This window comes from Eumetopias jubatus, unplaced genomic scaffold, assembly GCF_037043125.1.
Source record: "Eumetopias jubatus isolate StellerSeaLion01/CBP00866 unplaced genomic scaffold, mEumJub1_p1.0 scaffold_7, whole genome shotgun sequence".
Classification (NCBI taxonomy): domain Eukaryota; kingdom Metazoa; phylum Chordata; class Mammalia; order Carnivora; family Otariidae; genus Eumetopias; species Eumetopias jubatus.
Genome location: NW_028274813.1, coordinates 61,062,181 through 61,075,148, shown reverse-complemented (window position 1 = coordinate 61,075,148; position 12,968 = coordinate 61,062,181). Strand labels below are relative to the sequence as shown.

Sequence of the window (12,968 nt, the reverse complement as noted above, 5' to 3'; positions counted from 1 at the left end):
GGAAAGAGATGAGGAAGATTGTGCGGTTGGCCTTGGAGGAAACAGATCATGGGAATTTCTGTGGGGATTTCTTGAATTTGCAAGTTTACCCTCTTTCCTGCCTATATTTTTCTCTCCTAAAACTCCCAGTAGTCAATGTTCCGCCAGAGAAGCGGACAGCGAAATATAAAATCCCTCTCTAGAGCAGGTATGTATATGGTATAAACATTCGCGGTCAAGGACTGTCACTTTAAAGCCTTCTTGCTTTCCCCACGAAAATAGGATTTCCCCCCTCACTCTGGAGACCCTAACGAATCCTATATGACTTGTAATTCCTATGGAAAGTCGTAGTGAATGCGTGCATGTCTCAATATCTACAAAGGATTCTAGCTACCAAAAGTGGTAGTCGTTTTTGTTTTTTCTGGTTTTTTGTTTTTCCGCTCTTGCCATCGCAGGCGCCTATGTAGTTTCTGTCTCAATAGGGTCAGATACCTTGCATTGTATATTCTGTGAATTGAAAGTAATGTGATTGGTGCCAAACTTACGGGGGGGGGGTGGGGAAACACTCAAGACCTATGCCTGCCGGCAGGAAATGTAAGAGGATGTTTGCGCTTTTGGGGGATGTGGGGATCTCCCTGTAAACGTTCCTTTTCTCAAGTATTAGTCCATTCTTAAGTTAGTGTTTGGAGGTGGGGAGGGTGCTACTTTACTTGGAGTTGAGACACCCCCAAAATTCTCACCTTTAGCTTTTTTGGTGTGTTTTCAGGAAGAGATACTTTAAAACTTTAAATAACAGCTTTTTGGAAACACAACTCATTTCCAGAAGTTTGACTGTTTTAGTAGGGTTTCATCCAAATTGTTTAATCCTTCTGTTGTAAATCTCATGCAGTGTTATATATGAAACTATGTTCCGTTTAAGGACGATGTTAATACCTATAATCCACTATGGAACTGAATGGGGATTCATTCAATATTCATTTTTCAGCAGAACCTGTTTTTGAATTTTTGTAAACCATATTCAGTGTACACTCTGTACCCATGCTCTAATAGCCAGAGTTTGGGACACTGGCTGAGTATTGCTTGACAGATAGCCCACACTTGTAAGATGCTTACCACCAAATAAATGTACATAGCTGGTACTTTGTTGTGTTCTGTGTTTGTCCTGAGAATTTCATTGAACACAGCCTATTTTTCAAAGTCACATTTCTTATCTCCCCAAAGCCAGTATCCTACTTTAGAATCTTAGTGACCCATTTAGAATACAGACAGGAGAAAAATTATATTTTGTAAATGAATGTAGTGATGCAGAAACGCAATGGGAAAATTTCCTTTCATGTATGGCTTGCACAGACTGAGCTCCAAAAGGCTTTTTAAATCTAAAAATACTTTACTACCTAAAATGTCAACGGAAAATATATTTTTTCTTAGAACAAGTAGTTTTATCTAAACATGAAAAAAAATCATGTTAACTGTGCTAAGTACAATATTTCCAAGTTGGTATTTTTACTCAATTTTGTTATAAATCATCATTCCATCGGCTGTTCATTTTTTAAAAAATTGTGTAAGCAGTTACTTTGATTTTCCTTTTTTAATTCTTCACCTTGGTTGTGGGAAACTGTCAATATTGTTTAACCTTGTTCCCAGGGACTCTATTTGCTTATCTTCTACATAAGCTTTCATAGGAATTTTATTTTCTACAGTTGTTTCATAGCAATCTATTTTTATTTTTAACAAAAACTTAAGTGCACACAACTCTGGAAGGCTATTTTAGAAACTGCAAAAAGTTTTTTCCCCCCCTGAATGTGTACATATTGAAAATTTAAAAAATCAAAGAAGCATGAGGCTAAGATTAATTGATGCTTTAACCAGGTGCACTGGGTAAAGTTTCTGGCCAGCTGTTATGAAGGTGTAAGATTGCCTGCATTTTCAGTGACTGTGGTAGAGTCACTGAGAAGTTGGGGTGTTTCCTAACAAGGGAATTCAAATTCCTTTTTCATGATTTACTAAGATAACCTAGGTTTATGCTTTATATCTCTCCATTAATCATATAGTTCTGCTTATTAAGTCTGAAAATATATTAAAGACAAATAGACAAGAATTATAAAAGACAAATCAACGCTCATGGACATAAGTGATAAGAATATTTTTATTGTATTATTAAATACCATATTTTTTCTTTCACTGTTACAAATTTGTAGATACTACATGAATGATGATACATAATTTATATTTTTAGAGTTTGCCCGTATGATGTATTTACACATGCAGTTAGTACTGATGTCATGCTACATTTCCTTGGGAGATGCCCGTTCAAAACAAAATATGGACAAAATGTGAGCAGCTTATTTACTGTAGGAAAATATTTCTGGAGGGTGGAATGAATACCAACCTGCATCAGCAAGTTCAGTATTATTAATAATATTAGATTTAATTTAGACTCCTGGGTCATGTTCCCTTTTCTTTTAAATTACACATAATTTAAGCAACACATTTATATCAGAAAAGTTCTTTCTTTCTTTTTTTCTTTCTCTCCATCCCCCCAATTACCCTCTTTTTGGTACTCAGGAAAGAACACAGATATACCAGGATCCAGGAGCCAATAATACAGGGCCACAATATCAAAACAAAAATGGCATTTAACACTGATACCATTTAAAAAGCAAAACATTAGAAAAATATTTGGAAGCTAAACACAAATCGAAGTTCAGCACAGTGATTTTTCTGGTTATGAGATATATCATGGCATCATCTGCACAGCCAAGAAATGAGGCATTGCTTTGGGAAGAAAAAGTTAATGCTAAAATTATGTCAGCTGGAATTTGAGATGCTAAAAGACCATTTATTTTAAGTGTTTTATTTTCATAACATAAATAATCCATACACATCCTGTGTATTAAGATTTGCAACTTTTGCTATAACTTTACAAATGCTTAAATTTAAAAATTTATATTTGTAAAAAAATTATACATTTACTGAGCCATAAAGTTGCAATGGGGCACGATAAATAAAATAATGAGGCTATCTGTCCAATTATAGTTTGGCTCAAAGTTAATCATGAAATTAAAAGTGAAACTGCTTAGACATAATTATCCAGGAAGGTAAAGGGTATAGAATAAAACTCTACCCCCCCACAATATGGCAGCTTAGAGTGTTGGGGGGGGGAAACAACTGAATAAACAACCCAAATCTAAAATATTAAGTTACAAATTATTTAAATCCAGTGTTTTCTAAAATAAATGTTCAGGAAGAAACATGCATGTTATGGCAAACACGAAGGCCTGAAAGGGTTAACACTATGTTCATGCTAAGGTGGTTACTGCTGATCACACTGCTGGGCTGCTTGTTTCCTTAGGATTTATTGGCTGAACCAGAGGATCGACGCAGCTTCATGGACATGCGGCTTTTGCTAGTTCGAGGAGACATTGGAGAGGCCAGGTCAGCCCCGTCTACCTGCGTTGCTGTGGGAGTTTCACTGGATAGAATCTCTGGGTAGGAGCCTGTGGGAAATAGCAAGACAGATAACAAGTCGTCCGGCTTCTCATCCCATAAGAAATAATCTTTCTGTTACTGATCTGTAGCATGGATCCCAACCCTTAATGAAGTCTTTTGAGGGGAAAAAGCAAGACCCAAACTTGCCTGTTAGAACAGCCTATTAACATTTTATTTAAACCCCAGTAATCTGGTGGCTCATGTAATCATATTAGCAAGAAAGTACCAATTATTATTTCCAGAGCCAGAACTAACCAGAGAGCTCCTCGGAAAAAGCAATGGGAAGCAAAATCTTTGCGCCAGACAGGACAGGGATCCAGAGCATCATTAGCATGCAGGGAAGGGCTTAAGAAGCAGGTGGGAAGGACAAATTCCTATCTCTGGGGTACAGGGTATAACCAAGAAAAGAGTCTTCATTGCTCAAACTTGAAAATAATAGTACCAAGTGGTTCCAAAAAGGAATTCAATACTATGAGAACATCACACATGATGGGTATTTAAATATGCTTCTAGAAAGGAGCAAGATAAATTCCTGGGAGAAGGAATAGGACAAGAACTCTTATCTGAAATTTAATAAAAAAAGACAAATGGACCCCTCAAAATCTCCATTTAGAAGAGATAAGCAATGCTTTTATTTTTCCTTAACTTAAATTTTTGCAGTTACTCTAGTCACAGCAAGTAGGTAACTAGAATTAAGATATGAAAATTTAGAAGCAAACACAAATTCAAATTGGAAAATTTTGTCATTTACAAAATAGTTCTTTACCTCTGCACTTTATTTCAATGAATTATGATTCTCTAATATACAGTAATGCTACAAAACCTGGCACACTGTAGGCTCTCAAATACGTAGTATAAAAATTACATTAAAAATAAAAGCCCTTCAAAAAAAATCTGTTAACTTACAATTTAAAAAATTCTGTGTATCTTAAGGCACTTTAATCCAGATTTTCTGGGCCTTATGTATGTGAACATTTTCTTTATGTATGTCACATACACACACATCACACAGGTTGCAGGCTTATTATACATCTCCTCACTCTGCAGGAAAACTTTTGGCATGTTTGTTAGCCAATGTAGCACCTCACAGAAATTTCAAGCATGGAAATAATCATACTAACACTTCCATTTAATGAGACATTTGTGCCTAAATTGAAGTTATGAATATTGAACAATCAAAACTGTTCAATAAGGAGTACTATAGAGATGTATTATTAAGAATCTATCTTGGCAGAACCCTTCAAAGTGTTTTTAAGGTGAAACGCTATAATCATACTTAAGAACAAACATAGTCAAGGAAGAAATATTTTCTCACTATTTGGAATTCAGGTTAATTGCCTTTCTTTTCAAAGTAATTTCTCCAACATTCTTTCTTTTCTAACTGAAACGAGGTTGGCCTTCAAAATACAAGGAGAAGGAAATATATTTCTGTTCACCTTTACTCTTCCTGAAGATCTGAATTGGTTCATACTGGACCCATACTGGAAAACCTAGAGGAGAATATGAATCCATGGCCCTTTTTAGGGAAGCACTGCAGATGGATGGCAGAAGGAAGGTGAAGAGCGGGAGCTCATGCTTTTCTGGTAATGCATATTATTCCCGGCCAACCATGAGAGGCCTTCCCATGGCTGTTTACCTTACGATGGCCAATGTTTTCTAGCGGAGGTTTTGGGAGGAAGAGAACTATCACTGCATTTCTTTCTTTGTTGTGAATGAAGAAATGGAGTAGCGAGCAGAAGTGAGAAAACAAAAGAGAAGACAGATAACAGATATGAGAGACATGGTGCAGAACTGTACAGGTGTTAACCAAGGAGCAGAGAAGAGAGTAATCAAGTTCTTATTATGAAATTGGGCATGCAATGCATTAGGGTGATGGTGTTTCACAATGGACAGTGCTTTGTAAATTCAAATGTTATACTTACCAACTAACAAGTTCAAATAGGAAAAAAAAGAAAAGAAAAAAAGTCTATGAGAGATTCTATAAACATCACTTTTAATGTGTTCATTGTACTGGTGGGCAGTTTATCCTAATCGCTAAGTCATAAAATCTCCAGAGCTGTACTGTCCAAGACAGTAGGCATAGCCATATTAAAATTAATGAAAAATTAACATTAAGTAAAAATAAAAATGTGGGTCCTTGGTGTACTAGCCACATTTCAAGTGTTGAGCAGCCACATGTGGTTAGTGGCAACCAAAATGGACCGTGCAGATAAAGGGCATTTCCATCGTCACAGAAAGTTTTACTGGAGAATACTGCTTTAGGGTATGCCCAAATCAAAGAATATTTTCCTCAAAAACAGCAATTTCTCCATGTCTCCCTTACTGCCTGCAGTGTGAAATCCCCCCCCCGCCCCCCGCTTCAATGAACTGAGAGTCAAATCAGGCTTTTTAGTGTGTGGTATATAGCTTATCAGTACCTCCTTACGTTTTGGCAAATGATATTTATGGTATATACTCAGCATATTCAAACTCTATAAATACTTTATAGTGGATAGATCTCAATTTTAGATATAAAGAATACAGTGATACCTACCCTTCACTGCCCAAGTATTGATTTCTATCACGTGAGTCATAAAGAATGTTGCTTTAATCACTTCTATTATTAATATATCCTCAGGTGGAAAGTTATCTATAGGCTCCTATGTTTGTTCATACTGTGTCTCTAACATTCTTACAGTACTCAGTACACACTTTATCTTGATGGTGTAATTGATTTATATATTGTGCCCTGGTTACAATGAACTATTACAAATAACATGCTGAATATGACTTTGGGAGTCTATACACATTATAAAAGGGAACTCAATGGATTGTTATTTATTGTGGCTTTGTACTGCTTGCTGACAGGTATGACTGGTTTAAAACTGCTAGTTATTGGGTAAATAATAGCCTTTAAAGAAATATTGTGACTTTGAAAGTAGTTCCAGTGAATACTGAACTAAGAGGCACTGTGATGTGTGAGGAAGAACATGGGCATGGGTTAGACAGGCCCAGGTTAAATGCCAAATCTGGCATGTTACTAGCTGTTGGATCTTGGGCAAACTGATCTAAGAGGTTTTTCGTTTTATTTTGTTTTTGTAAAATGGAGACAACAGTAGTTATTTTTCAAAGTTGTGAGGGATGAAATGATTACATATGCAAAGATTCTGGCACACAGTAGCTACACAATAAGTTTAGCTATATAATAAAGCTACTAAACAGAGAAGAGTAAAATTTAATAGACTTTGGATCAGAACAGATGAGGATTAGAAGAGACAGAAGTTAGAAATGTTTTTGAAGAAAATGACCACTTACAAAATATAACCACTGAAATGTGGAGAACAGAATATACTGTTTAGTTTTGAGGACGTTAAAGGACTTATCCACTCTTACGCTGATATTCCTACAAAATATAACCTTACTTATTAAAGTTTATAGACTACCCCAATAATCTTACTGCTTTAATATTGTTAAAGGAGTTGATTAGTGATTAAGATTAGCATGTATGCACCAGCACTGGATGTCATAAAGGAAACCATATATAATTTATTTTTTTAAGTAATCTCTATGCCCAACATGGGGCTTGAATTCATGACCCCGAGATTAAGGGTCTACTACTGAACCCTACTGACTGAACCAGCCAGGCACCCCTAAAATTAAACAGTACAGGAATACAGGCAAACAAAGTGGTTTCATTTTGAAAATATTAAAATACTGCCATTATTGCAGACTTAGAACATATTAGTCTAAAGCTTGTCATATTTTATCTCCTTACAAATAGAGAAACTGGGTTTTGTGGATAATAAATAACAGAACTAGGATTTAAATCCAGATCACAGTCTGATTCTTCCATACTTCTCCCATGGCAACCTTAGCTATTAAGAAAAAAAAAAAAAAGGATTTTTTTCAGTGGGTGGAAAAAGAGTCTTTAAAATAAGAATCTTTAACAATTTCTAATTTATAAATATGACAGGTTATAGGGCAATTTCTCTCAACAGCAAGAAGGGACTGAAAATATTTAGATTACATTGGTAATTACATAGGTAATATAATAGTAAATATAATAGTCTGACTCTGAAGTCACACTCTGGCTTTACCAAGAATCAGGTGACTCTGGGTAAGCTCCCCCCGCCCCCCTGCAATAGAACTGCCATGAAGATTAAATGAGAGAATGCATGTATAGTACTTAGCACAGTGCCTAGCACTCAGTAATTGTTCGGTTATTCTTTTATTATTTTCATTATAAAAATTTTACATCTGAATGAATGTTCTATGTGGAAACTGAACCTAGTAATTATTGTCACAAAAGGTTAATGGGACTTTAAGACTGATATTATTTGCCTCTTGGACAACAACACATAATAAGCCAAATTTTCAAGTTCAAGATACTGAAAACAGGATACAATTTGGCTGCTTCTAATTTCAGGCTAGCCTAGTGATACATATGATTAGGCATCTGTTTTAAAAACGCAGCAAACAAATATATAGCTTCTGTTATATGTTGAAGGAAACCGATTATTGGCACTTACAAATAATATTTAGGATATATATAAAATAACTATCTTCTGAGGAGCTACAACGTGTTCTTTCAGATCATTTCAAAGCCTGGGAAGGGGAGGAAAGTTTAAAATAACTTTTAAAGAGGGACACCAAGTTCAAGAGGTTACCTAAAGCAATAGTTAAATTTTGATGATTTATCCCATTTGAAGATTCAAAGAGAGAGATCTGACCATCATAATACTATCCCGTCTACATGAGGCAATACAGATTTTGTGAATTAGGAGCAAAACTGAAATTAGAAGGAAGATTAGATGCTACTCTAGGTCTTCATCATTTTATCTAGATTATCTCTTATTTTGATGGCATAGAAATAGTTGAATCTAACTACTAATTTTCATTTATTTAAATAGAAACCTATATGTAACCTAAAGGAACCTAAAGGTAATTGGTTTGTATGTAGAGATATAAGTATATTTATGTGTGTATGTGTATATATGCATAATAGAGAAAAACACCAACCAACCCTCTAATATTTAGAGTGCTAAAATTTCTAACCTAATTTGTAAAAAACAATAAATCCAAAGGGCAATATCCACTCAATTAAAATAACAAAAGATTAGAGGTAATTCTAGATACACTACACAATAAGCATTCAAAAATATTTGTGGCTAATGACAGTAAAAAAAGACTAATACTGGAAAAAATTATGGGTGTATTTTCGATGTTGACATGGAGGAAGACAATATTTACTGTGTACTTTCAGCAAAATATCCTGTTTCTTGTTGCTGGCATTCTAGAATTTCTTTTATTAAAGAAAAAAAAGACTTGAATGTAATGTTAGAGAAAAATATCTAGGTTTTGAACTGGTTACCAGTGTAATTTGGCGAAGAAAAGGAGTAATTTAATTTTAAAGTTTAGAGTCAGAGGAGAGATGTTCATGAATATAAAAAAAGTTTAAAAAGGAGGTCACTGTAAAACTTTTGATATTTTCCACACACATGCCTGACAAAGATAAAGGGATTTTTTTTCCTGTAATTTTTTTTTAAATAAAGGACAAGAAAAATCTAATAATGGTTTAATGTAGTTATGGGAGATCAACAAAGTGTGACATCACAATATCTCCTTCAATGACCTTAGGGATAAAAATAATTTCCCTTAAGTATCAGTCTACTGTCACAGAGTCCATTTTGAGAAAATACAGTTATGAAATTTATGGATCAACTATGATACACCAAAAATGTTTTTCATACTTATTTAAATAATACTAAAAATTATCCAGAAGAATCCTCTCTTGGATTTCAATTCAAACAGTTGGTACATTAGTGTTAACCAGAAAGCAGGTTTTAGATAATATTGAACCAAGTTATTAAAACTTAAAAAAAAAAAAAGGTATTTTTCCAGACTATTCTGCAGAATAGAATTATATAATAGGACTGGTTAGAAAGAACAGATTATATTCATTATATGATCATACTGGCATTTCTTTAAAACTTAATTTCAAATTATTGCATTTGTTATCAATTAGTGCTATCTTATATACATGGAATATGCAAAGGAGAATCTAAAGTTGATTCTCAATTGCAATTATGAATGCATTTCTTCAATGTGACGATTTTATTATTATGCTAAAAAAGTAAAAATGAACCAGAAAACTTCACACTATTATGTAATTTTTGCAAACCATAAGTCAGGTTCCTATTGCTATTATGTGGTTATTTCACTTCTTTCTCCCACCTTGACTTACAACTTTGAAGGGAGTTCTATTGTACGGAGTGGTTTATGATAGGATAATCAAAATCTGAGATGATAGGAAGAAAAAGATAATCATTCTTCAGATATCTTAATGTTTTTGCTACTATAGAAGGAGCAAATATTTCACTTTCTTAGTATTGTGTTGAACTGAGAACGACTCTGATAAAAATATTTTATCTTTCCTAAGTATTAAAGTCTGCAAAAAACAAAACAAAACAAAACCAGAAAAACCCCAAGAATGTATTCAGTAATACTGGAATAAGTTATTTACAGATAAAAACATCCTTCTAAAACTTAGGGTGCAAGTTTTTATAATGATTCTTAAAGGCAAAGACAACTTAAAAAATTAACTGAAAATAATCTGTAGCATAGTATTATGTTAAAATTCATATCTTCATTACTGAGATAATGAAATTTTAATAAAGTAGTAAAATACATGAAAAATGAAGCCAACAGAACCTTGACTTTGTTGCTGTGTCTCAGAAAGTGAGAATACTACTCCCCATATTATATATCTGACCAAATGTGCAGGATAATATGCACAATATAAGAACATTAAGAAGAGGAATATGAAGGACTCCAGTTGGTAAACAACTACAACATGAAAACTGATGGCTTTTATCAATTTAAGGGGGAAGTTAATCTGAATGTGGTCCTGTTATCAATATTTTCACCTGTGAAACTTATGATTCAACTATGTGATATATGAAAGTGTTATTCATACCTACTTTAATAATGTAGTCTGGTATTTTTCAGATATTCTCTCTTACTAAAAAATGAAATTTCCAGTTGTACTTAACTAGTTGTTATTTTGTTGTTAACTTACTTTTAGTATTTTTTTTAGCATCATTCTTAATGCCAAACTGAGTTATTTTAGATTGTTGATCCACTGAAGTGAATCTAAAGACTTTTTAATCTCTTTCTCTTTCAAAAGATTCAACCTAGTCTACATAATTTTCCTCTTTGCTAGGTCTTTTATATTAATTTGGAAAGGGCTCTAAGTTTTTTGGTAAGATTATTTTTATAATGGCCAATTAAATGAAGACAGGAATGGAAACTTTAATTTTATCAACTAAATCTCAATTGAGAATTAGCCTTTTTTTTTCCCTGAAATAAATGAGGCCAGAAAAGGACTACTATGCCTCTTAAACTTATTTAGTATAAAGAAAACTTACATATCATAAAGAGAATTTTAAGGTTTCTTATGATGAACTTCAAATATATCATATTATTTTTTCTTGTTCCCTTGAACACCATTAAAATAGTCATCTTTGTATTTCAGGTGCCTAGTATAGTACAAGGCACATAACAATAAGTATCTGATGAGTTAAGATATCCAATAACAATGCGCAACACATTACAAAATACAAAGACACACCATTTCAGCTCAGTAGTACTAGTTTTTCTCATGCTGAGAAACAAAAAAAGGCAATACAACAAGATCTAACTAATTTCAACCAAGGGTTGCTTCTAATTATTAGTTATTTTTATCCCAGAACCAGGGTTAGTGTTTCATGCAGACCTGGGTTAGTAAGTATAATTCTGGAAGAAATTTAGTGACAATTTCTGAAATGTTTAGTATAAATGAGGGCAATGTTAAGTTTGCTTATTGTTTGAGTTACAAGCTTAGTGCTTGCTAGTTTTTAAAAAAGGAAATGGGGGAAAAGAACAAAGGGTGTTTTGGTTGACACTTTGTCTTACCTTCAGATAAACAGAACTGATATTTAATGATCTAAAGAGGGAAAATAAAATAAATGAAACAATCATAAGGAGTGCAAAGTATCACAGAAAAGGAAGGCCATGAGTCATTTATTTTCTTACTGATTTTTTCAAAATTAGTTAATTGTAAAAATGCAGTACCCTCTTACAGTCTTTAAGTATCATAAAATAATTTACTGTACCAACCACTCCTAAATCTAGACAGTTGTTTAACTTTATTTGTAAAATTAGAGATAAGGCAATATTCTTGGCCATAAAATATGCTCCTCTAAAGGTGAGAGAGAGTACGTGCTCAACTTGTGTTTCTTTTGCAGACACTTCAGTAATGATCCCATGAAACACAACAGTCACTGGCCAGTAGCTCAGATAAAATGTGGTGCATGTACTTTTAAGAAGATTGTTGACTTCTCAAGGAACTGCACTTAGGTAAAAGAAAGTATAAATTAAATTTACAGGCCAAATTAACTCTTAAAAAATGAAAAATGTATTTCAATAACTGGAATTTCATTCAAGCAAGTTATCTATTATTTTAAGAGTTTAGGACAAAAGGGTATTGCATTTCAAGTTCCAGTAGTGACAAGTAACTAATACTCGCTTTTAATCTTACCGGCATCAGATGGTAAATGATGGTAGGGAGCTGGAGAAAAAACCTGTGCTGCAAAATCTTCAAATGTCGTTGGTTCTAAATGGTGCTGGACAATTGTTTGCAGGTAGCGTGCTCTCTCTTCATAGCTGATTCCCTTCAGTTAAGGATGTACTTAAATGCAGCTTACAGTGGAAAAGAACAGATCTTATCAAAAAGGACTACTCAGATTGCTAAGCCATTACTTCTTAATAAATGTCATTATTCACTACTCTTACATATCATTTAAAAGTATGGCTTTTTAAGGAGCAAAAAAACAGTTTTTAACTTAAGTTAAAAGGTGACTTTTTGGGTGATACCACTATACACGGCAGCTTAAGAGGGAGACATTTACTAGAAAACAATAATAATACTAACCTGTTGGAAGAAAGAAAGGTAACCATTTACTTGAGAAAGGATTCAACTGCTATCAGGTCAGCCTAGGCTCATTTTATCTTGTTAAATTGGCTTCAGTCTGCAGATTTACTCTGCAAAGCCATACGGTAAATATTAGAATGCTGCTTAAAATACTGTCTGTAATTCTATATTTTTCATTTATAAAAAGGCTTATTGTGAGAAATTCCTGCATATCTTCTTCTTTTTCTAAAATCCTTGTATTTTCCCAACAATTGTTCTCATTTTGAATGGAAGACTACTGTTGCTCTAATCCTCGAATAACTCCATGTGGTTAAGATAAATAGTTGAATCTGTACGTCAGGAAGAAATATCTAGTCAATTATAACACTGAAACAAGCAGGAATATTTGCAAAGAGTCCACAGGACTCCTAAATACTGTCTAACAAAGCATCTACAGGGCACTGACACTGACAGAAAAATACTGTACTTCTCTTTCACCACGTTTTCTTCTCTGATATTATTGACAAGCAACCAGTACCTTGAAGTGTTGTTGCTTTTGAACAACCCACTC

The 12,968-nt window shown here is 33.8% G+C and overlaps 1 protein-coding gene across 2 annotated transcripts in view; it reads right to left on the bottom strand.

Annotated features, from left to right (window-relative positions):
- Positions 1–2,107: 2,107 nt before the first annotated feature.
- The window catches only part of RALGAPA1 (Ral GTPase activating protein catalytic subunit alpha 1), a 252,659-nt gene continuing 241,798 nt past the window's right edge, over positions 2,108–12,968 (bottom strand). For both annotated transcript variants that reach the window (XM_088024638.1, XM_028114832.2), the window contains 2 exons: positions 12,026–12,150; positions 2,108–3,476 (listed from right to left, as the gene is read on the bottom strand). In XM_088024638.1, the coding sequence (XP_087880764.1) occupies positions 3,328–3,476; positions 12,026–12,150 (274 nt within the window). In that variant the 3' untranslated portion in view covers positions 2,108–3,327. The remainder of the gene's footprint in view (positions 3,477–12,025; positions 12,151–12,968) is intronic.